General features: G+C 33.6%; 1 protein-coding gene across 9 annotated transcripts in view; it reads right to left on the bottom strand.

Moving 5' to 3' along the window:
• Positions 1-23,488, bottom strand: part of FANCL (FA complementation group L) — a 370,306-nt gene that overhangs the window by 60,859 nt on the left and 285,959 nt on the right. For all 9 annotated transcript variants that reach the window (XM_025467798.3, XM_025467824.3, XM_049115550.1 and 6 more), the window contains 2 exons: positions 10,740-10,836; positions 4,869-4,937 (listed from right to left, as the gene is read on the bottom strand). In XM_025467798.3, the coding sequence (XP_025323583.1) occupies positions 4,869-4,937; positions 10,740-10,836 (166 nt within the window). The remainder of the gene's footprint in view (positions 1-4,868; positions 4,938-10,739; positions 10,837-23,488) is intronic.

Here is a 23,488-nt window from a genome sequence, read left to right on the forward strand (position 1 = left end):
AAGAATGAACAAAAAAGTCTAGTACTAGGAGTTCTCCAACAAAGATAGCAAAGAGATAAATGAAACAAAAGATAATCTAGGATTGGGTCAAAAAGAAGTTCCACAGGATCCTTAGAGTGGATTTTGAGGGTTCTTCCACCCCCCCCCGACACTGTTTATTTTAAATCAAATTTATTTTTCTTAACATCTCCATAAAAAAAGAAAAAGTTCATTATTTCCATACACATATGAACTGAGGCAAAGGGCAGTCACACAACTTGTTTGAAATTATACAATTAAGTCAATGACTGAACTGTAAACAGAACCTAAGATACCCAACTGCTAGTCTGCTGCTCTAACTAATGGATCATGCTCCCTGCTATGTAATAGGACTGTTTCCTTTAATCATGAATTCTTCATTCACCATCAGCTTATCAGCCAGAGGCTTCATTATTAATTTTACTGTTCTTGTATTCACGGCATTATTCTAAGAATAGGAGATTTCTATGATAAAAAGAAAAAAAAATATATATATATAAAGACCACTGCTTTTTATATTATACCAAATCTGAAAATTCCAACTGCCATGGCAAGGATACTTTACCAAACCTGCACTTAATGGCACATTTACATGTAGAACAGCAATATTTTTTTTAAAGATTTATTTACCTGAGAGAGAAAAAGAGTGCATGTGCATACCAAAGAGAGCAAGGCATGAAGGGCAGAGGGAGAGTTTTTCCTAAGCAGACTCCACGCTGAGTGCAGGACCTGACACAGGGCTCGATCCCAAGACCCTGAGATCATGACCTGAGCTGAAGCCAAGTCAGACACTTTGACTGCACCCCCTAGGAACCCCAATTAACAACTATTTAGGGTTGGTCAGTGACCTAGAATAAATTAATTTTGTTCTTACATACCCCAGTATCAGAGCACTTAAAATCTTACATTAGAGTATTTTCTGGTATCATTAGTCAACAAAATTCACATATATGATCCATATGTAAAAGTCCAAAAGGTAGCAGGTTGTTAAAGATACATGGAGGATCTGTGATGCTAGAAGATAAAAAAGATAAGATAAAAATGAGATGTTCTTACATTTTATGCTAAATCTATAAAAGAAAATTTATTGGGTAAGCAAAGTAAATATCTGAAAAGAGGTATGTAGTCACTTGTCTTTGAGAAGCACTTTGTGTTTCTTTGGCACAGATCACGGCAGCAGTAGTAGCAGCAGCCTTGCCCTTGGTGCTGATTTCTTACTACTCTAAATGTCTCCTCTGAGCCAGAATACACTGGCTGTTGCTGATCATGCTGTGAGACACCTGCACTGGCTACTAGGCTTGTCATGACGCACAAAACCCTACCATCTTCAGCTTGACATTGTGCAAGTTATAATTATTCATCCAAATGAATATGTCAGAGCAGCAGCAGCAGACCTCTCATCAGAGCAAAAGAAAAATACATCAAAACATTATCAACCCAGCAGGAAGACAGGGACCATAAGGAAAATTACCCATTTTTAATATGGATGCCACAAAGCCATGCCTATTATTTCACAAAAAAAGAAAGGAAAATAAAGATCTTCCAAGTTTAAAGTCCAGAAACACTGAATCCAAAGAGGAAATATACAAAACAAAAACAGACAAGGATTTTTTTTAAGCAATTATCTGGAACTTATGTACAGTATCTTAAATATAAGTTTGCTGTTAGACTACATTTATTTTGCTTAAGAACCACAACTGTTTAAAAATTGCTAAGAAAAAAAACTCTCACAAGCAGAAATGCTTCCAACATACCAATGAAAACAGATCATACACAGCAAAGTAGTCTGATATTGCTTACTTTTAAAACATAAACTAATATTGCCAATACTCTTATGTCTAAAAGACTCACTAGTAGTATTATCAAAATGCTTATGGTGTACTGCCAGACTCTAAACTAGTAAGTAAATAATATATTTTGAAACTTTTCTAAATTTTAATGGCAAATGTAAAAGAAAAACAGAAATCACCCCCAGATCTACACAAATAGACACAGCCAGATTATCTGAGCATATATAAAGTAGGCAAGTGTAAATAAGATTCCTATCTCCTACTTAAATATGAAAAAAGATAACTTTTAGAATGATAGGAAACTATCTTTTCAGAACAAGATAAAATGATTTTCTCATTCAAGACACAAAAAGCAGAAATCACAAGAAGAAATTGATAAAACAGGACCATACTGAAAATTAAACTTCTGACAAAATAGATTACATACAAAGATAAAACTATGCTACAAAGATACACCCTATGTAACAATATTCAAATTAAAAAGGAATCCTTATAAAGAAAAAAATCTAAATAAGAACAATTATAAATAAAACAATAATTATTTCAATTTTTGTAAAGAATTAAGGTCAGACTAAGACTTGGAAAGGATCTGGAAAAGTAGATACACGTGCATTACTGGGTAGGGATATAAACTTATACAACCAATGTGAGAAGGCAATTTGGCAATATTTAGTAATCTCAAAGAGGTACAATCTCCTCAATCAAACATTTTCATTTCTAAGCATAAGCCATACTAAAAGACTGACACGTGTACAAGGAAACATAGATGTTCACTAGAGTACAACTTAAATTGTGAACAACCTTATCAGTAGGGCATTGGATAAATTAACTGGCGGAGTCAAATAATAGAACTATAAAAAGCATTTAATATACTAAATGTGCAAAGATCACGGATAAATCTCAGAAACAGTGCTGCCTAAAAAAATTCAGGCAACCAATATTCTAGAATATGGCATGAACAAATGTAGGAAAAATAGGCAGGATAGCACACACATCAGTTTCAAAGAGGTGGTTACCTCCAGAAAAGGAGAGAAGGAAAGAAAGAGTAAGAAAGGGAAAAGAGAAATAAAGTCTTAGTTGTTCCTGTAACATTTTATTCCTGAGAGAGAAATAAGAGCTAGAAATGAAACAAATGTGACAAAAAATTAATTCAAATCTGAGTTGTGGATGAAAAGGTTATCTAAATTTTTATCTGTGCTTTACTAAGAATTTTAGTATATTCTTTAATTTAAAAAAAAGAATTTATGACATTCCAATTATTACTAATCAGTTCTATTTTCTTGGAGCTAGTACAAAACAGAAAACTTAATGTATGACCTAACTAAATCTAAAACTCATCCCATGCTTAAATGTGCAAAGCATTGAGCTGGTATTAAACAGGGACAGAAAATTTGAAAGAAATTATCCTCAGAGATTTTCCAGCATATTGAAATCACAAAATAATTTTGCTAAATGACAGAATAAAGGTAAGTGCTAAACAGTCTTTTTGTGGAGATGCAAACTCTTTCACAGATTTAAAACTGGGGAAAAACTTGCAGCGTTACCTACACTGAAAACACTAAAAACTCATTAAAAATATAGTCTTAGACTTGCAGTTCTGATACACATTAAATTTAATGTAGAGACAGCATATCTGGAAAGAATAATACAATCTAGGTACAGGGTTATCTCATAATCTCGCATAAAACAAAAAGTTTCTAGAGTCTAATAGGGAATTTATATTTAAAAGAGGAAAATGTTTATTTTAAAAAGAGGAAAGCCAAATAGAAAATGTGTATTTTAAAAAGAGGAAAGGTTTCTTTTTTTAAAAAAATGAACACAGTATTTCTTAAGTATTTATAACATATATTAAAATACCAAAAGCAAATTACAGGGTTTTTCCTCTCCTTTATTTTGCTGTGCTTTCTCAATTTCCATTGAAAGGAGGGAGACAGTTGTTTTTAAAGAAAAAATATTAATATAAATTTTAATATATAGGGATAATTAAAATGACATTTGAACCTACATGATACTATTTAAATCCTATTTTTAAAAACTAACTTCATATACAATTACTATATGTATATACTTAAAATATTAGGCATAAATTTTTACTTGATCCTATCAAAATTTTATTTAAAAAATATGGGCAACCTCTAGAGATTATTTATAAAATGTCAGTAGGAATTTTTTCCCCTCTTTGCACAAGAACAAAAATGTTCTTTCCATTTTGCATCCAATTGCCACAATTTACTTGGTGAAAGAAGGACCATGTCTGTCATCATTAGATTATTCCCTGAATCTAACCACCAGTCTGTCAGATCTTGAAAAATCACACACACATAATGTTGATGTTGGTACCATTGATATCATACTACCATCCATCTACATAATGTAACCATTTACAAGGTGTACTTCTAATTTCATTTTCTTGTTAGATATCAACTTTTTGAGAAATTAAAACTGACAGAAGCAGGAGAAAGATTCTCCTATGTTCTTTATACAAAATATGAATGCTCCAAAAGGCCCAAACAAAAATATTATCTATATTCAAGGATGAATTATGAACAATCACTTTAAAACAATGAAAACTGTGTGTAAATGATTTGTATTTTCAGGTATAACTCATTCTCCTCTGAAAAAGATTCTCTGATATTATGCCATTAATATTAACAGTTTTAGCAATCTGAAAAATTCACCCAACTTCCACTTATTGCTTTATAGAGTTCTTTACAATTTAAATTCAAAGGAAAATTTCTGTCAATAGACCTTCATATTTATCTAATATGAGGTATAAACATCTAAAGACTGAATGGTGTGTTTATGTGTGAGGGGAGGGAAAAAGTAGACATTACCTACTAGGAAATATGAAAAAAAAAAAAAAAAAAAAAACACCCTGAAAGTTCTGCTTATAAATAAATGCTTACAAAATAAATAAATAATATATATATATATATATATATATATATATATATATATATATATGGCTTTCTAAACTATAATGGCTATGTTGGCTATAATCTATTACCAATTATGATAGAAAATGCTTTTTAACTACTAAAAATAAATTTAAGAATTTACCTGTGGTGTCCAGGAAACAGAAAATGAAACAGGAAAATCCACAACACAATCTGGTGATTCTGTAGGGTACTATGAAAAAGCATAAAATTAAGTGATTTTTGCTGTATGGCAATTTCACATGAAGTATTCTAGAAAAACTGAATAGGAAACGTTTTATTATAAATGCAAATGTATAGAAATATTTTGATTCTACTATTATAGAAAATGTCAAGAGCTGATTAATAGTCAACTTATGCTCAGGAAGTACAAAGTTTGGTGATTTGGGTTGCCAAAGCAACAGGCTTTGAGTAAAGAAGAGTGAATTAATCCAGTTTCAGGTCAGCTGCTAACGGTAAACTGAGGGGTGAACCACACAGAATCTCAGTTTATCTTTAAAATGAGAGATCAAACTGGTTGATATTTAATTTCCTTTCAACCTAAAATTTATTTATTTATTTATTTTTTTTTTTTAAATTTTTATTTATTTATGATAGTCACACACAGAGAGAGAGAGGCAGAGACACAGGCAGAGGGAGAAGCAGGCTCCATGCACCGGGAGCCCGACGTGGGATTCGATCCCGGGTCTCCAGGATCGCGCCCTGGGCCAAAGGCAGGCGCCAAACCGCTGCGCCACCCAGGGATCCCTCAACCTAAAATTTAATCTCAGTCTCAGTCACTACATAAAAAGGCAGCATCTCTTAAAAGAGCCAAGAAGTGTACAAAAAAGTACCAATCAATTAAAAGAAGTATTTTCCACAATAAAGCAATTATTCTTAGCAAGAATGTAACTTAAAAAAAGAAACAATGAAATGTCTCCTGGTTATTAAGGAAAAATAAAAATAATAGTTTTAAGAAAAATCTTTTCATGGTTGATTAACAGAAAATTAATTCAATAGCTTCACACAAAAAGTGATAGTCATTAAGGACGAATTAGGTGTCTAAGTTAAGAAAGACAAAAGGCAGTTTTTCTTAAAATCAATTTTGTTATTAGAGACTTATACAACATAACTGCTGTAAAATTTAATTCTAGATTCTTGAAAGTCACATGTAATTAAAGAACACTGATTTCTTTTCATTAAAAAGCAAAGTTTACTAAAAGAAGATTAGTTTTGGGAAAACTCCCATTTGACAAAATGTTTAAAATAAGTTTTAGACTTTCACTTTCTTCAGCCTCTTATTTTTTACTACTTCAATGAATAAGCAAATGGGTTCTAAAAATTATCACTAGTATTTAGCAAACATCAGCCCGTCTGAAGTCAATATTTTGAAAAGAAATAGTTATACTAAGTGGTTTTATAAAAAGAAACTTATCAACCTATATTCCAACTAATGGTTATATGGAGAACAGAACTAGTAACACAAAAGCAAATACACAGGAAGTCATATAAAAATATAATAATGCTCCAATTCGAAGAAAAATAAAAAAGAGAAAGGTCAAGCTGAGATTGAGGGAGCTCTATTACAATTCAAACTATCAGATGATGTACTTCAGAGTGTAACTGCTATAATCACAACAGAAACAATCTCTATGCCACTTTAACAAGTCATGTGATTATCTCAAATGAGTGCAGGCAGAGACCTTAACTTTCTATGATTTCCAGTTCGGCTACCTTGTGTGATCTTGAACAAGTCATTTTAACTTCACTGTTTGATATGTAAAATTGATGGAATTCAACTAAAAGTGTTATCAGGTTTCTTTTCCCTCTAACATGTTAAGATTCTGTAAAAATAATAATGCACACTTGAAACATCCATGGGCCAAAAAATGGAATACTTTTCATTTTGAGTTGCTACGTTTTATCTCCTACTCATATTGACAATAAATAGCATCAACTCTTACTTAAATTATCAATCTAGGTAAAAATATGAAGGTAATATTTACTGTATTTAGAGCAGATGAACAAAGTAAAATATCCAAGACTTTGGAAGACATTTAGTACAAACAGCACATTATTTTAAAAAAGAGAATATGATCCTACATTCAAATAGGATTCAGTATAGTAAATAATACACATATACTGATAAAGAGACCTACAAAGAGTTAAACAAAAAAGCAGGTTATAATAAATTTAATATGATCCCATATATATGAGTCAAATGTAATTCCTGAGATGATGACATCTTCATATTTTTATGTGTAATTATGCAGACATATAAGTATGTATATAACAAATTAGACTGATTTGTAGGTGGCTTTACCGTATACCTATTATGAATTAAATGCAAACACACTGTATATGTTTATTATATTTATGCTCAAGATCAATTTCGCTTTTTTTTCTTTTTTAAGATTTTACTTCTTTATTTGACAGAGAGAGAGAGAAAGAGTGCAGTCACAAGCAGGGGAGTGGGAACAGGAGAAGCAGGCTCCCTGAGAGCCTGATGCAGGGCTCAATCTCAGAACTCAGAATTCATGACCAGAGCCAAAGACTGACACCCAACTGACTGAGCCACCCAAGCGCCCCCAAATTTGTTTATACAATAAACTTTATAACTGTATACAACCTAACAAGCAAACTGATATACTTCTAGATAATTAAACATGAGTTATGAAATAACACCCTAGATATTTCAGAATCATTTGTATTGTAAAACTGTAACATAGATACCTAAATGCAATATTGTAAAATAACTATTAATTTTTTTTTAATATTGTAAAATAACTATTAAAATCCAGGTGGTTTTCTTTTTTTTTTTTTTTTCAGGTGGTTTTCAATAGTAAGTTGTATAGGTATATATAAAACCAGAGACTAACTGGCCAAGTTTTACTTTAGCAGTCTGATTGAAAATAGTGAAAGCTCCACATAAAGGAATATTAATTCAAAAAGTTTATTTTTAATCAACATACAGTTTATCAAATCTCACCTGAATCCATCAAATCAATAACTATAAAAGAAAACAATTATAGTATTAAGTAAATATTTTTGTCATATACAGTATTTTTTAGATTCCATAGCATATTGTTCTAAGGAATACTTAACCCAACCTCTTCCATAATTGGACCATCTATGCAGTAACACTTCCTCAAAGTTTATTTACATACAAACTGCAGCAAATTATAAAAATGGCCAGCAGACACAGAGTGCTGAGCCTCTGAAACAGATCCACGATTTGTTTTTCAAGTAGTTCTGATATTTGCCAAAGCTAAAGAAGCCCTAGTCTACTTGTTTTTTAAAGAAAAGATCATTGTTCCATCCCATAGTTCAGCATGTATTATAAATACTGCATAAAAATACGCCTATAAAAAATGACAAAATTCAACTATTTCCCTTATATTTTTTTACTTATAAATTCACTTTTAATAAAGTGTTTTGTTAAAATTGGTATGTTTTCTTTCAGGATTGGAGACAGTGAGGAGGAATGGCAAAATTGGGAGAACAGGGATTCAAGAAAAAAAAATGTGCTCCTTTACTATATATCAAAAAACATCAAATAAAAGAAATAAAGGTTTGTATATTTATAATAATAAGCCTGCATTAAGGTTTAAAAATCAGCTTGAGGGATCCCTGGGTGGCGCAGCGGTTTAGCGCCTGCCTTTGGCCCAGGGCACGATCCTGGAGACCCGGGATCGAATCCCACGTCGGGCTCCCGGTGCATGGAGCCTGCTTCTCCCCCTGCCTATGTCTCTGCCTCTCTCTCTGTCTCTCTCTCTGTGACTATCATAAATAAAAAAATTAAAAAAAAAAAATTTAAAAATCAGCTTGACCTTTAAAATTTAGTTTGAATTGTGATTTTGCACTATATATTCTTAACATATAGCTTCAACTATTACTGTTTTTAACTGACAATCCCAGACCCAAATACTCTTTTTTTCTTTTTTTTTTTTTAATTTTTATTTATTTATTTATGATAGTCACAGAGAGAGAGAGAGAGAGAGAGGCAGAGACACAGGCAGAGGGAGAAGCAGGCTCCATGCACCGGGAGCCCGATGTGGGATTCGATCTCGGGTCTCCGGGATCGCGCCCTGGGCCAAAGGCAGGCGCCAAACCGCTGCGCCACCCAGGGATCCCGGACCCAAATACTCTTAAAGAAAGCAATTACCATATCTAAAATACAACTTTGGTCTATGAAAATTGAACAAAATGGACAATTAAAGACTCTAATAAATCATACCAACATAAGATTCATTCATTTCCACTCTTTTTTTTTTAAGATTTTATTTATTTATTCGTGAGAATACGGGGGTGGGGGGGGCAGAGACACAGGCAGAGGGAGAAGCAGGATCCATGCAGGGAGCCTGACGTGGGACTTGATCCCAGGTCTACAGGATCACGCCCTGGGCTGAAGGCAGGCGCTAAACCACTGAGCCATCCAGGGATCCCTTGTCTTTTTTTGATGCATTTTTTTTTTCTCAATTCCTTCCTAATTTAAATAAAGCTTCCTCTTTTCTCTTGCCAGGGCATCCATAATAGTGCTTCACAACTATCAATGATGCAAAAATTTAAAAACTTTCTTCACGGAAATATTAAGTGTCACCTTATCTACCCTGAAATGGTATAAGAAAAAGCAAACAGGTTGGGCCATACAAGCAGCTACGTCCTTACTCTCAATACTACTACTACTGCCATTAACTGGAATTAATAATAAAATTTATAGATGTAGCTCTAGACAGAGAATCTCCTTTGTAAAAGTAAAGCTTATAAAAATAAAGCCATCAAAAAAAAAAAAAAAAACAGAAACAAGAACAAAGCACACCTTTAAAAATTTTAAAAAACTGGGTGCCTGGATGGCTCAGTTGGTTACGCGTCTGCCTTCAGCTCAGGTTATGATCCCAGGGTCCTGGCATTGAGCCCACACTGGGCTCCTTGCTCAGCTTCTCCCTCTCCCTCTGCTCCTCTCTGCTCATGTTTTCTCTCTTTCTCTCTCTCTCAAATAAATTTTTTTTCATTTTAACAAAAATACCCTAGTAACTTCTTTTACAAGTAAGATTTCTACCCCATTTTTTTCAACACTTATCACACATAAATCTTAAAGTTATACATGAATATTCTGTGTGTAAGAAAAAGAGAATGAGTCATTTCTCAACTTGTCTGATAAAGAGGCACCATAAGATAGCAACTTTTCTGTGTCACCCAGTTCAGCTTTATATATTAATTTTCTCTCATGGAAAGCTTAAATGCCAGACACATTTTTAAAACGGACAACACAATTGATCTTTCATCACTACAATCTTCTGAAATAGAGTTGATTGATGATTCTTAGGAACAACAAAAAAAACTTAAATGTCCTGGTTTTCTCAAATTCTAATGTGTCCCTAGTGATTACTAAGTAAATGGTTAATATGCTGAACATGCTTATTCTACTTATTTTTCAAAATTCACAATCTAGAACTAAAAGACAAAACAGCTATGTTTCGTGCCAATAAAATTAGTAACTGTAGATCACTAGCCTGTAAAGTGTCTATAAATGGAGGTATAACCTTTGCAAATTCTTAAAATACAGAAGTAAAATTTCAGCCCAAACAAGGAATAAAAAGGTATGCATATGGATGTGTTTGAAGAGTGTTTGATGCTCAGAGGAAGAACTACAAATGTAATTCATAACAAGACTTGAAGACAAGAGACTTCAGTGAAACTTCACTTGGAATAGTAGAAACTTTCTTTGTACAATATTACAAAAATGACCAGCAAGGTACTTTGAGACTGCTGAATCTTATTTGTAATATTTCTTTATTATGAAGTGTATGTTTTGAAAAAATTTGCACTAAAAGAGTGACACAAATTATCTCTAGGCTTTTGGAAACCTAGTGAGTGAATTTTTTGAGCTTTCCAAAATAAATTTTTTAAAGTATCAGATATCTTTTTAGAAGCAACTAGCACATCTTACATTGAATACATTCAGAGTTCATTTCACAAAGTATTTCCTGACCATAATAGTTTAATAAGCACATACCTTTGTCTTCAACTTGAGAGTAATGAGATGCTTTCTACCAGAAGCATCTTCAGCTTTTAACTTGATAGTACTGAGACAAGTATCCACGTATACAAGTCTGGTGAGTAGAAGGAAATAAAAAATGATCAAACTAAGGAGGACAAAGGTGGGGGGAGGGGAGGTTCGAGGATGGTAGGATTCAAAATGAAAATATTTGCTGTATTCCTATGAATCCATTATAAAAATTAATCAGAGGAATTTCTGCATGCCAGCCCTTTATACAGCTATAGATTTACTGCCGTTAATACACCAGCCTGGTGCTTAATGCAGTCATAGATCTCTGGATTATTTACAATGTGTGTCAAGGCTCATGCTGTGGTCAGTGAGCACTATGTTTCGGTTTTCCATCACTGGAACCTTTGGCACACACAGCATGTTGCTGTCAGCCTCTACTTATGTACACATTAAACTTCCTGTCAAACTCTTTGATCCATTTCTGTAGTTTCATACAATATGAGACTTTTATACTTCCTTTATTTGTTTTTCTCTTCAATGAACCTCTCCTTTATTATCAATAATGTTAGTGTACAAAAATCTGGCTGATATTAGTTCATCTACTCAATTGATCCTCCATGGAAAATGTTATATAAGCACAGGTACAGTCTAATCTGCTAACAATAAATTTTCTTTCTATGCAATATATAGCTTCTGACATTTAACCTAGACACATATTCAAGATGAATAATATTTTAAACCTACAGCACAGCACAACTGTTTTTGGCTTTAAGTTGCTCTAAATGCATGAATTTTCTACAACGGAAACCAATACCCTTTGAAATACATCATTCTGTAAAAATACAGTCCCTTGAGTAGCATAAGCTACTGCCAAAAAGGTTCAAATTTAGCAGTATATTTACTAGTGAACTGGGCATGTGGATATTTTTTGACATTTTTACAATACTATTCTCTTGTAAAGATAAAAAGTAGCCTAAGAGTATTGCACAACTTATCACCCAGACTGATGGTGAGATCCATTAGAGTTCAGAACTAACATTAGCCTCCTAACCCAGGAAACATTTCTTTTAACATCACTATATGCCATTTAGTCACTGGCCAGATATAATGGTAAAATGGGTCAATTTCAAGAAATGCTGGGCAATAGCTATGGAACCATGGTTGTAATGAAAAATAGATCTAAATCTGAAGAAGATATATATCTTCAAGAGGAGAATAAAAAGTAAAACAAAATAATCTTTATCAACAGAAGAAATTTGTATCATAAACTATGAAAAGCCTAGGGTCTTAGAAAACAAATGAAAGTAAAACTATTCTAGAAAAACATATTTACATTAAAATATCAATGACTTTATATATATATAATCATTATTTTCCTATAGCTATGTCTATAAATATCTCGGATCCTCCCTCCAAAAATTTAGCACATGAGACTTCATCACATGTTTCATCAATAGGACTCTAAGGTTTAGATATATGGACATCAGACTCTGAATACATTGACAGTTCAGATTCAAGATGTTGAGACGAGCACATGCATTTCCTTCATTCACCAAACAAAAGCAAAGGAATTTTTTAAAATTATAAATAAACTCTCAGTTAACCAAAAGAACAAGAAGTACTAAGCATCAACAAAGAAATTTCCAACAGATATTATAAAAATGAAAAGTGGCTAGAAAAGCACTGGCTGGTAAAACAAATTAGAAGAAAGAAGGCTCCAGAAAGGAGATAGTAGGCAAAAAAGAAAAGTCTGTAGAATATGTAGACTAGAGGGTATGACTTATATACAAGACAAAATTACAAAAATATTTTTTAAAAATACAAGAAGCCAAAGGGATAAAGGAATTTTAAACCAAGTTATAAACAATAAAGCTATGACGAAAACTAATTGCTCTACCATTAGCTTTTCAGTGAAAAGTATTTATGTAGTCATTACAAATTTAACTGCTTACTAATTACAATTTTTAGAATCCAGCAATAGACAAAAACTAAGACTTAATTATAGCTACAGAAACTAATGTAAATATATTTGACCACAGCATTTTAAAAAGTAGAGATGACAAAAATTGAGAGGCAGAAGGGAAAAGATGTGAGGAAGATTAGGAACACTAAAATTTCTAATTGCTAATGAGAGTAAGAGATAACATCTTTAATTGAAGAAACATGAAAAAAGTTTAAGAAATTTTAAAGCTAATAGAGTAATAGTGAAGAAGGGAAAGAAAAGGTAGTATATGAGCCAAATCCTTTTTTATTACAGTAGTTAATCAGTTTGGAATTTCTAATACTGATAAGTTATATTGAAAAAGGCATATTATTTAGAAACATGAAAGCTGTAAACATGAACATCTTAGAGTATCTGCTTTAAAGAGTCAGAGCAGGAATACAAAATGGTGTGAAAAAAATTGCTCTTCATTGTAAGACTTAAATAGTTTACAATCATGATAAATATACACACAGAAAGTAAGAGGGGATTGTGAGAAAGAAGAGACAATCAAATCACCAACTAGTACTTTTCATAATTTACACTGCTGCTCAGCATCAAATATTAGAAATTACTGAACATCTATAAACTAAGATATAAATATAAATAATAGTTCTAGTCTTTATGCAATCACACAAAAAATCGTCACCTTCCCACATAGTTTAAGACAAAGATAACACTTTAGAGATCAACAGTGGCATTGCTCAAAATATGTTAATTTTGTTGAACTTTAAGACGTAATTCAAAAAAGTGGCAAAAGATGTTTAAGATTATCGGTTAATCTCAGCATAGTCATTTAAAATTAAACATTTTACCCATATTGATTCCCTGTCTACTTTGTATAAGGAACAAGAAGAAACCTTATTGTAATTATTAATACCTTGAGTAGATCATGTACATGTGACCTAGATTGCCAAATGTCCTCTGCTGCCTATTCTCACCTCCTTCCTTTTGAGAATAGGATTCCTGCCTCCAAACCAAATTTTAGCAGTTTACATTCCACTCAGCTAATAACCCTTCTTCTAGCTGTCCTTGGATATCAGCATATTACTAAATCTTGGTCAATGAACTGTAAGCAGTAGGGATATATGAATCTCTTGAATCATTTATAACAAAACTGTGCCTTCTCCCCATGCCCCTTCTCCTTCTCCCTACCTACAGACTAGAACCTAGGCCAATATGAGCCAGCAAAGACCAAGCAGACAAGCACAACACTCTTAGAGCAGCTGACCAACAGAACTCTCTATGATAGAGGGGTCTCTACCTGCGCTGTCCAAAATAGTAACCACAGCCATGTGTGGCTGTGTCTTTATTTCTTGTATCTTCTGTACATTAATCTATTCTGCCTTTCATGACTAAATTAATCTTCCTACGTCCTCTTTTTTCTTTTTTTTTAAGATTTATTTATTTGAGAGTCCCAAACGAACTCCCCATTGAGCATGCAGCCCAAGGCAGGGCTTGATCTCAAGACCCTGAGATCACATGGGCCAAAACCAAGAGTCAGGTGCTTAACCAATTGTGCCACCCTGCATCCCAATCTTCCTAAGTTGTTTTTAAATCATATCAACCCCTTCCTCAAAAATAGCCAATGAGTCCCCATCACTTGCATATATAGAATCCTTAGTCTCATGGTTAAGATCTTTCAGTCTGACCCTGGTATTAATTCTTATGTGAGCAAGTGATCTACTCTTAAGTCCAAAGAGGAGTTAGTTACACATTTCCATCACTACAAACTTAACTTCCACTATTACCTCCTTTTTAAGGCTCTCTACATTCCTTTGAAGCTTATCCCAATACCTACCTCCTCTAAGAACCTTCCTAAATCATCTGTAGCCCAAAAGGACTTCATCTTTCAAGGGGAGCGGCGCAGCTCAGTTGGTCGAGCAGCCAACTCCTGGTTTTGGCTCAGGTCATGATCTCATGTATCATGAGATCAAGCCCCATCGAAGAGCCTGGAGTCTCCTTGAGAATTCTCTCCCCCATCCCCTTCCTATCCCCCCACCCCCATCTGCCTCTCCCCCATCCCACTTGCAGATATATGCACACTCTCTGTCTAAAATAAATAAATAAGTCTTCAAAGGGACCTCACCATTCTCAAAACTGTCAGTTTTAGGTAAATTTTTGCTTCCCAAATAAGCTTTTATTATAAAGAATATGAAAAGTTTAAACTTCTATACATATATTAATGCTATATGTGCTTGTTATATGACCATGGAGAAGCGGCTATCCCAATGGTTCATATTTATTGATTCATATGCAACTTTTAAACTGAATGCAAATTGTTTAAATTACATACTATAAACATATTACCAATGTAGAAAAAACATAATTTTTTCACTATTAGGTAATTCGCACTTATTCAGTGATTTGAATATATATGAGGAAAAAGCACTCTATGATAAAGGTAATTTAGAATGAAAATCATACTTATTAACATCTATGTTCTTATGCATTATGGAATGAAAATTATCATTACTAGTTATAATTAAATCGTAACACTCATTAAGAGCTGTAAAACTCATATATAGTCTGACATTTTTAGGTGAACTAGTGACTCAACTTTATACCTACTTTGCAGAAGGCATTATTTGAATCAAATAACATGTGTTTCTTTTTAACCCTTATTATTAAGTATTAGTTTCATTTGAAAAATAAAGAAACTGTGGCTCAGAGGGGTTACATTACTTGCCTAAGGTCACACAGCTGATAAGCCAGAATTAAAGCTCTTGGCTGGTTACTGGAATTAATTTCATCTTAACAAGTATCTCCATTTCTTCCAATATGGCATACAGATCTTTGATATGCATTAAAAATTATAGAACATACTACCAATTAATAAGCCCATTATAAGGTACTTATCCATTATAAGGTACTTAATTAAATATCCAACGCAATATATGTCTACAATCTTTCGACAGCACAACAAATTTAATAAAACTCCGCTCTTTCCCTAGACATATTTAAAAGGCCTAATAGTTGAATTCTACTTACTCTAATTGATAAACATGCTGTCTTATAAAAGAATAAAACCATCAGATCACACTCCCCCTGTTAGAACAATTTAATCTCTGAATTACCTATGGCTATGTGATTACTAAAATAAACAGAAGGTATTTAAGATGACTATGCATTTCTTCCAAATTGAGACAATTTTGAAACTGAAAGGTCCAGGATAAAAGGCATAAATTAGGATTATCCTAGGTAAAGTGGGATGTAGATGAATCTACTTATAAAGTATTCAGTGCTCTCAACTCCAGGACATTCTTAATGTCCTTAACATCTTAACAGAAAATCCTGTTAAACCCCAAGGATGCTAATTCTTATCCTTTTAATGAGTCATTCTGCAAAACAACACCAGTAGAAGTGAAGAGAAACCCAGCAAGACAACTTTTTGCATCACTCTACCTTTGTGAACTGTGTAACTCCCAAAATCACAACTCGTCTTACCATCATCTTTTTACCCTCCAGACAGCTAGCTGTTTTTATACAAGTTGAAACAAGTACAGAAATTACACCAATAGCAATCAAACTTAAGGTCAGTTACTAATCCTCAATGTCATTTCTATTTAAAAAAATGTATGTGAATAAAGAAAAAAGATCTCAATCATATTCTAGATACTCTATTTTTTCCTAATTTTTTGTAATGCCTCATCCTATAGAATTGATTAGATATGTCAGATATGTAATTTAAAAACATAGCAAGGTCTTCATTACCTTAAAAAAAGATTTTTCATTATCAGATTTTACCCATGCAATAGTAAATCTACAAAAATATGAATTTAGGTATGAGGAAAATATAGACATACTGACATGGCCTACTAATCATTAAGATTCTGACAATCCATTCAAATCGATTTGTCATGCAAATCACTGTCTGTGTCATTTTAAGAGATATTTTAAATTAAGCTGGCCAGTTGCTCAGGCAGGGGCTCAAAAGGTAGCAATTCTAGTACGCAGACAGCACAATTCAAGTCTTGGTGTTAGCTCTAAAACCCAATACCAACACGACCTAATTTAATAAATAAATCACAAAAATAAAATTGATAGATTTTCTTACTCCAGAAAGCATTGAATAAATACTGACAAAATCTTATTCTCTGGCTTCTGACAATCCATGCAAACAACTTCTCTTCTGCTAACACAGTCCTCAATTGTAAGGACTAATGAAACAAATGACTCAGTAACAGCAGCTATATTCTAATTCAATCATGCATACTCGTCACTATAATTAAACTTTGATCTTTTCACAAATCTAAGCAACAGATTTCAAAACTCTCTCTCAGGATGGGTTAATTTTGCATATGGCCAATTTTATCCATGATGAGATAGTCACACAGGGAGGGTGAAACTAATAAAAACTATCTCCAAGTATTTGAAGGAACTTTATTGAAGACTCCATATCAGAGCTTCCCCACAGCACAATTCCAGGCAGCATAATTCACACAGAATCCCTGAGGACTGTTATATAGCCAGTGTTGGCTACCATTTTATATATAAAGTTGAACATAAAAATATGTATCTTGAAATTTATTCTGAGAAGTAACTAAGAATATATAAAGTGGCTATAGCAGTCAGTGGCATATAGCAGAAACTTCGTAAGTGGAAGTTCCTGTGTATAATAATCTTAGTTTAAGGAAGAGATAAACATTCAGTGATCAGTGCTATGATAGAGGCATTCATAATCTTCCTTTTGGCTTCCCTTTTGGCTATTCTCCAAGCTAGATATTTGTTCCTTTTTCTCTCACATCAGAACAATGTGTCCAACGCAAAACTCAATACTTTCTATTTGTCCCTAAAAAAATGCTTATTCCATAAAGTATTTTAATACTTGCACTATTTCGCTTATACCTTTGTTGCTAACAGCTCCCAAGAAATCCTATAATTATCTTCTGTAGTACTTATCACAGTTAGAATTAAGTACTACTGTGATCATCTACTTAAATTCTGACTCTCCCACTATCTAGTTCTCACCTCTAAGTTCCTTGAGGAATTTTAAGTCTTAACTATGTATATCCACTGCCTTACATTATAGGCATTCAATATGTGGGGGAGAAAACGAATGATTCACAAATCTCATGTTTGTATTCTCAATGCTTCAACTACTTTCATTACTGGAATTCTTCCAAATATGTCACAACCACACAGAAAAGAGTTTGCCTTCCCAAGTCTGTCCTACAATCCTAAATCCTCTAAACACTAAGATCTTAACATTTAAGCATCTGAAAATAAGTTATGATTTTTCTCTATCACCTTAAATCCAAAGACCAAGCAGGTCCATGATGTCGGTGCCTCAAGACAAATCTTCATACTTTCAGCCAAACTGCTCAATTCGTTATTTGTCTTCTGTCTCCCCTCTTCTTGTCATGCTAAATTTTATTTAAAAGTTCTATCTTACCCAATCCTATTTAGGAATGGCGACTTATCAAAAAACGCCTAATCACATGAATAAACATTAACCAATCCTCAATAACACAAGAATAGTACATTTAAAGTTATATATAACACCCATTTCTGGCTAAATTAGACTAGCTCGCTACAAACCTACACTTTCACTGAGAAGTACTAGAGTAGCCTGATGCAAAGGGAAAAAAAAAAAAAAAAAAAAGCCTGAAGGCATCAAAGAATTACTAAGGCAACCAAGACCTAAAGAACCAAGGTCCTGAAAAAGGGGAACAGAGGAGAGACAAGCCAGTACTAATAGAAGCCATTTTTCTCTCAGCTTATTTACCAATTTATTTACCAATTCTGGTCACAGGGCAAGAGAAGAAGGATTTGGGCAAAGGGCACAGATAGAGAGCTGCTATTAAGTGGCAAACCAAAATGAACAAACAGACAAAAAGCAGAGCAGCATTTCTTTGAGGCTAGGGAAATAAAAATAACAGACTTTTAAAGGGCCAAAATCTAGTAGAAACATAGGGCCAGAGACCTTGTTCTAATATTCAGGCAATTTTCCATCAAAACTTTTGATAAATCCTTGAACTGCAAGTGATGAGGATAAAAAACTAAGCAGAAAGCCAATAAAAGCCAACGAATATTCAGAGATTTCATAATACTGAGGAGAAACTAATTAAGATTTAGAACCCACCACCAGGAAAAGCCCCAGTGAATATCCCCAAACTTTCAGTGGGAACCCCTGGAAGGCTACCCCTAAAAGCAAAACAAACAAGAGGCAGATGAAGCATTATCAAAAATGGACCCCTGACTCCAACTGAGAGGTAAACTGGCCTTGTGAAGAGACACACGTAAGAGTTTAGGATCTACCAAGGGAGAAATTCCAATGAACACACCTAGCTCTTGTGTAAAAGTTCTAAAGGGTTATAACTTAGGAAAGGGAGGGGAGCAATCATTAGTACACGGAGTCTTACAAAAACTATAGCCCAACCTGAACCAGTTCAATCTTTAATAGGATTATAGCAACCTGTCCCTACTCCATTTTTTTAAAAAGATTTTATTTATTTATTCATGAGAGACACAGAGAGAGAGAGGCAGAGACATAGGCAGAGGGAGAAGCAGGCTCCATGTAGAGAGCCTGATGTGGGACTGGATCCTGGGATTCCAGGATCACGCCCTGGGAGGAAGGCAGACACTCAATCGCTGAGCCACTCAGGTGCCCCTCCTACTCTATTTCTTAACAAAGGAAAAAGTAAACCCTTTGTAAAAGAAAATATCACCTAGAACCTCTAAACTTTTTTATACACAATTTCTAGCTGAAAGATCATTAGGCACAGCACTGCAGCCTTAATGAATAAGGGCATATACTAAAGAACAGACAGCAAGAGACAGTGAGGAAAGGTGCATTAACGAAATACCTGGAAATTAGGTCAGTTTCCTCTTTTCTCCCCTTTTATCAGTTTTTCAGGTTTTCTGTCTTTTGGGCTCCTTTTTTTTTTTTTTTTTTTTTTTTTAAAGAAAGAATAGTCATCTTGTAGAGCAGAGACCAGGAGAGTTCAGGTTTTACATTTTTGTTGTTACAGAGTATTCAATTTTCGATTGATTCAATTGTGAAAATAAAAACTCTTTACTCCTTACTATTAAAAAGTAGTAGACTCACATGAAAAGATGCTCAACATCACTCACTACCAAGGAAATACAAATCAAAACTACAATGAGCTATCACCTCACACTCTCAGAATAGCTAAAATCAACAACACAAGAAACAGCAGGTGTTGGCAAGAATATGGAGAAAGGGGAGTCCTCTCACACTGTTGGTGGGAATGCAAGCTGGTACAGCCACTCTGGAAAACAGTGTAGAGGTTCCTCAAAAAGTTAAAAATAGAGCTACCCTACGACCCAGCAATTATACTAAGTCTTTACCCAAAGAATACAAAAATACCAATTCAAAGGGATTTGGTGCACTCCAAGGATTATAGCAGGATTACCTACAATAGCCAAATTATGGAAAAAGCCCAAGTGTCCATCAACTGATGAATGGATAAGGAAGATATGGTACATATATAGAATGGAATACTATAGGCTTAGAAAATCTTGCCATTTGCAATGATATAGATGAGCGAGAGAGTATTATGCTAAGTGAAATAAGAGAGAAAAACAAATACTGTACAATTTCACTCAAATGTGGAATTTAAGAAACAAACAAATAAGCAAAGGGTTAAAAAAGAGAGAGGCAAACCAAGAAAGAGACTCTTAACTATAGAGAACAAACTGATGGTTACTGGAGGGGTGGAGGTGGGATTAGGTTAAATAGGTAATGGGAATCAAGGAGTACACTTGCTATGATGAGCACACAGTAGTCTATGAAAGTACTAAATCATTATTGTATACTTGAAACTAATATTATACTGTATACTAAATGGAATTCATTTTTTAAAAAAAGATTTGATAGAGAATGTGCACCTGTACATGCATGGGGATGGGGGAGTGGCAGGAGAGAGGGAGAGATAATCTTACACAGATGATCTTAACCCTTCAAAGGGTTCAATCTCAGGACCCTGAGATCACAACCTGAGCCAAATCCAAAAGTCAGACCCTTAACTGACTGTGCCACCCAGGCACCCTTAACTAACTGGAATTTAAATAAAAACTTTTTTTAAAAAAAAAGGTAGAAGCCTCTGGTATTTACCAATGTGGATTTAAAAAAACACAAAACTTCCTGCACACAGGTGTTCATAGCAGTTTTATTCATAATTGCCAAAACTTGGAAGTAACCAAGATGTCCTTCAGTAAGTAAATGAAAAAACTGGTACATTCAAACAATGGAACTATATACAGTGCTATAAACAAATGAGCTAACAAGCCATGGAAAGACTAAGAAGAAATTTAAACACACATTACTAAGTAAAAGAAGCCAATCTGAAAAGACTATATAATGTACGATTCCAACTATAGGACATTCTGGAAAATCCAAAAATGTGGACACAGTAAAAAGATCAGTGGCTGCCAGAGGTTAGGGGAGAGGAAGGGAGAGAAATACTTGGAACACAGAAGGTTTTTAGGGCTGTGAAACTATTCTGTAGAATGGCAGATACATGTCATTAAACATGTCTAAAACCATAAAATATGTATGACCAAGAGTAAACCCCAATGTAAACTATGGTTTGGGGGTAATAACAATGTATCAATACAATATAGATTCATCCACTGTAACAAATGTACTACCTCAGTGCGAGGGGGGTCGGGGGAAGGGAGGGTGGCAGAGTTGGATACTGATAATGGGGTAGTCTGCATACATATATAGGGGCAGAAAGTAAAAGAATCCCTATACCTTCTTCCTTTGAATTTTGCTGTGAACCTACAACTGTGAAAGGAGGAAGGAAGGAAGGCAGGCAGGCGGGCAGGCAGGCAGGCAATTTGGGGAAAAAAAAGAAAAGCACTGGGTATGCTAAGATCTAGGACTAGCTATATGACTGAAAACCAAAAAAAAATTAAAAACAGACTCCAGTGGATATAGATTATGGGAGTTAGTAGAAAAGTATTTTTAAACAACTATGAAAGAAAATACAGAAAAAGGTGGAAAACTTTTAAAAAGTTTTGAAATCTAGTACAGTTATACTAATATCTAACAAAGTATACAGTAAGGCAAAAAGTATTACCGGAGATAAAAAGAAACATTTAATGATAAAAGAAAAAAATCCACAGGAAGATACAGTGATTATAAATCCATACACACTCTCAAATTAAAAATGGAACTGCCATATGATCCAACAATTCCACTTCTGGGTATATATCCAAAGAAAACAAAATCACAACGTTGAAGAGGCATCTGCATCCCCAAGTTCATTGCAGCAATATTTACCATAGCCAAGACATGGAAGCAACCTAAATATTCACTAACAGATGAATGGAGAAAGAAAATCTGGCATATACACACACACACACACACACACACACACACACACACACACACACACCCATCCACCAAATATACAATGAGATATTTAGCCATAACAAGGGACATGCTCCTATTGTGACAATATGGATAGACCTTGAGGGCATTACACTAAGTAAGACAAATAAGAGAAAGAAACACAATATGATCTCATTAATATGCAGAATAAAGAAAAAGAAATGAATTCACAGATACAGAGAACATATTGGTGGTTTCCAGAGGCAGAGGTGAAATGAGTGAAGGGGTCAAAAGCTACAGACTTCCAGTTATGTAATGTATACCATAATGACTATAATTAATAAAACTATATAACTGGAAGTTGCTGAAAGAGGAAATCTTGAAAGCTCACATCATAAGACAAAAAAGTGTGTAAGTATGTGTGATGATGGAGATTAGCTTGCCTTATGGTGATCATTTCATAATATATATATATATATATATATATATATATATAGAATCACTATGTTGCACACTTGAAACTAGTATATGTCAATTATATCTCAAAGAAAATATTAAAAGAAATTCTTTAGTCAGGAAGAAAAAGATTCCAGACAGAAAGATAGAAATGCATGAAGTTATTAATTAGAGGGGTGCCGGGGTGGCTCAGTTATCTGCCTTTGGCTCAGCTCATGATCCCAGGGTCCTGCTTCTCTCTCTCCTTCTGCCCCTCCCCACTTATGTGCATGTACACTCTCTCTCAAATATATAAAATCTTTTAAAAAATAAAAGAACACTGGGAGAAATTTATACATATATATATACACACAGAAATATTTATATATAATTTCATATATACACAAATTATATACAAATTCTTCTTGCCAATTCTAATATAGGATAAAATGCATGATAACAATAACACGACAGGTACAGGTTAAAAAATACATTAAGGAGTTTTAGATCCTCCCTTTATAAGAAAATTGGTAAAAGTACAAATATATATTTTACTATACATATGTTGTAATTCTAAGAGAATTCTAATTCCAAGGTAATTCTAAGAGAATGTATATAACAACTTAATTCTTGATTAATTCAAATAAGGGCAGATAAAGAGGAAAAAAAAAAACAAACACAAAACCCGTAAGAAAAACAGTAAACATACAGCATGATATCAGTGAAAATGGCAGTAAATACATGGAGTCATGTCAGTAAAAATGGCAGTCAGAAGTTCCTAAAGGTCTCCCTTCCATAATAGTCGCAAGAACATCAGGAAAAAAAAGTATTTGAAGTAATGGATATGTTAATGAGTTATGGGACTCCTTCCACAATGTACATGTGTAAATCAAATCATCACATTGCACATGTTAAAAATATTATAATCTTATTTATCAATTATACCTCAATAAAACTAAATAACATGTTTATGTTCAGTAAAAATGTGGTAACATCTTACTGCATAAATAAAAGTTATCTTTTTCCAAATTACAT

This window comes from Canis lupus, chromosome 10 (assembly GCF_003254725.2).
Source record: "Canis lupus dingo isolate Sandy chromosome 10, ASM325472v2, whole genome shotgun sequence".
Classification (NCBI taxonomy): Eukaryota; Metazoa; Chordata; class Mammalia; order Carnivora; family Canidae; genus Canis; species Canis lupus.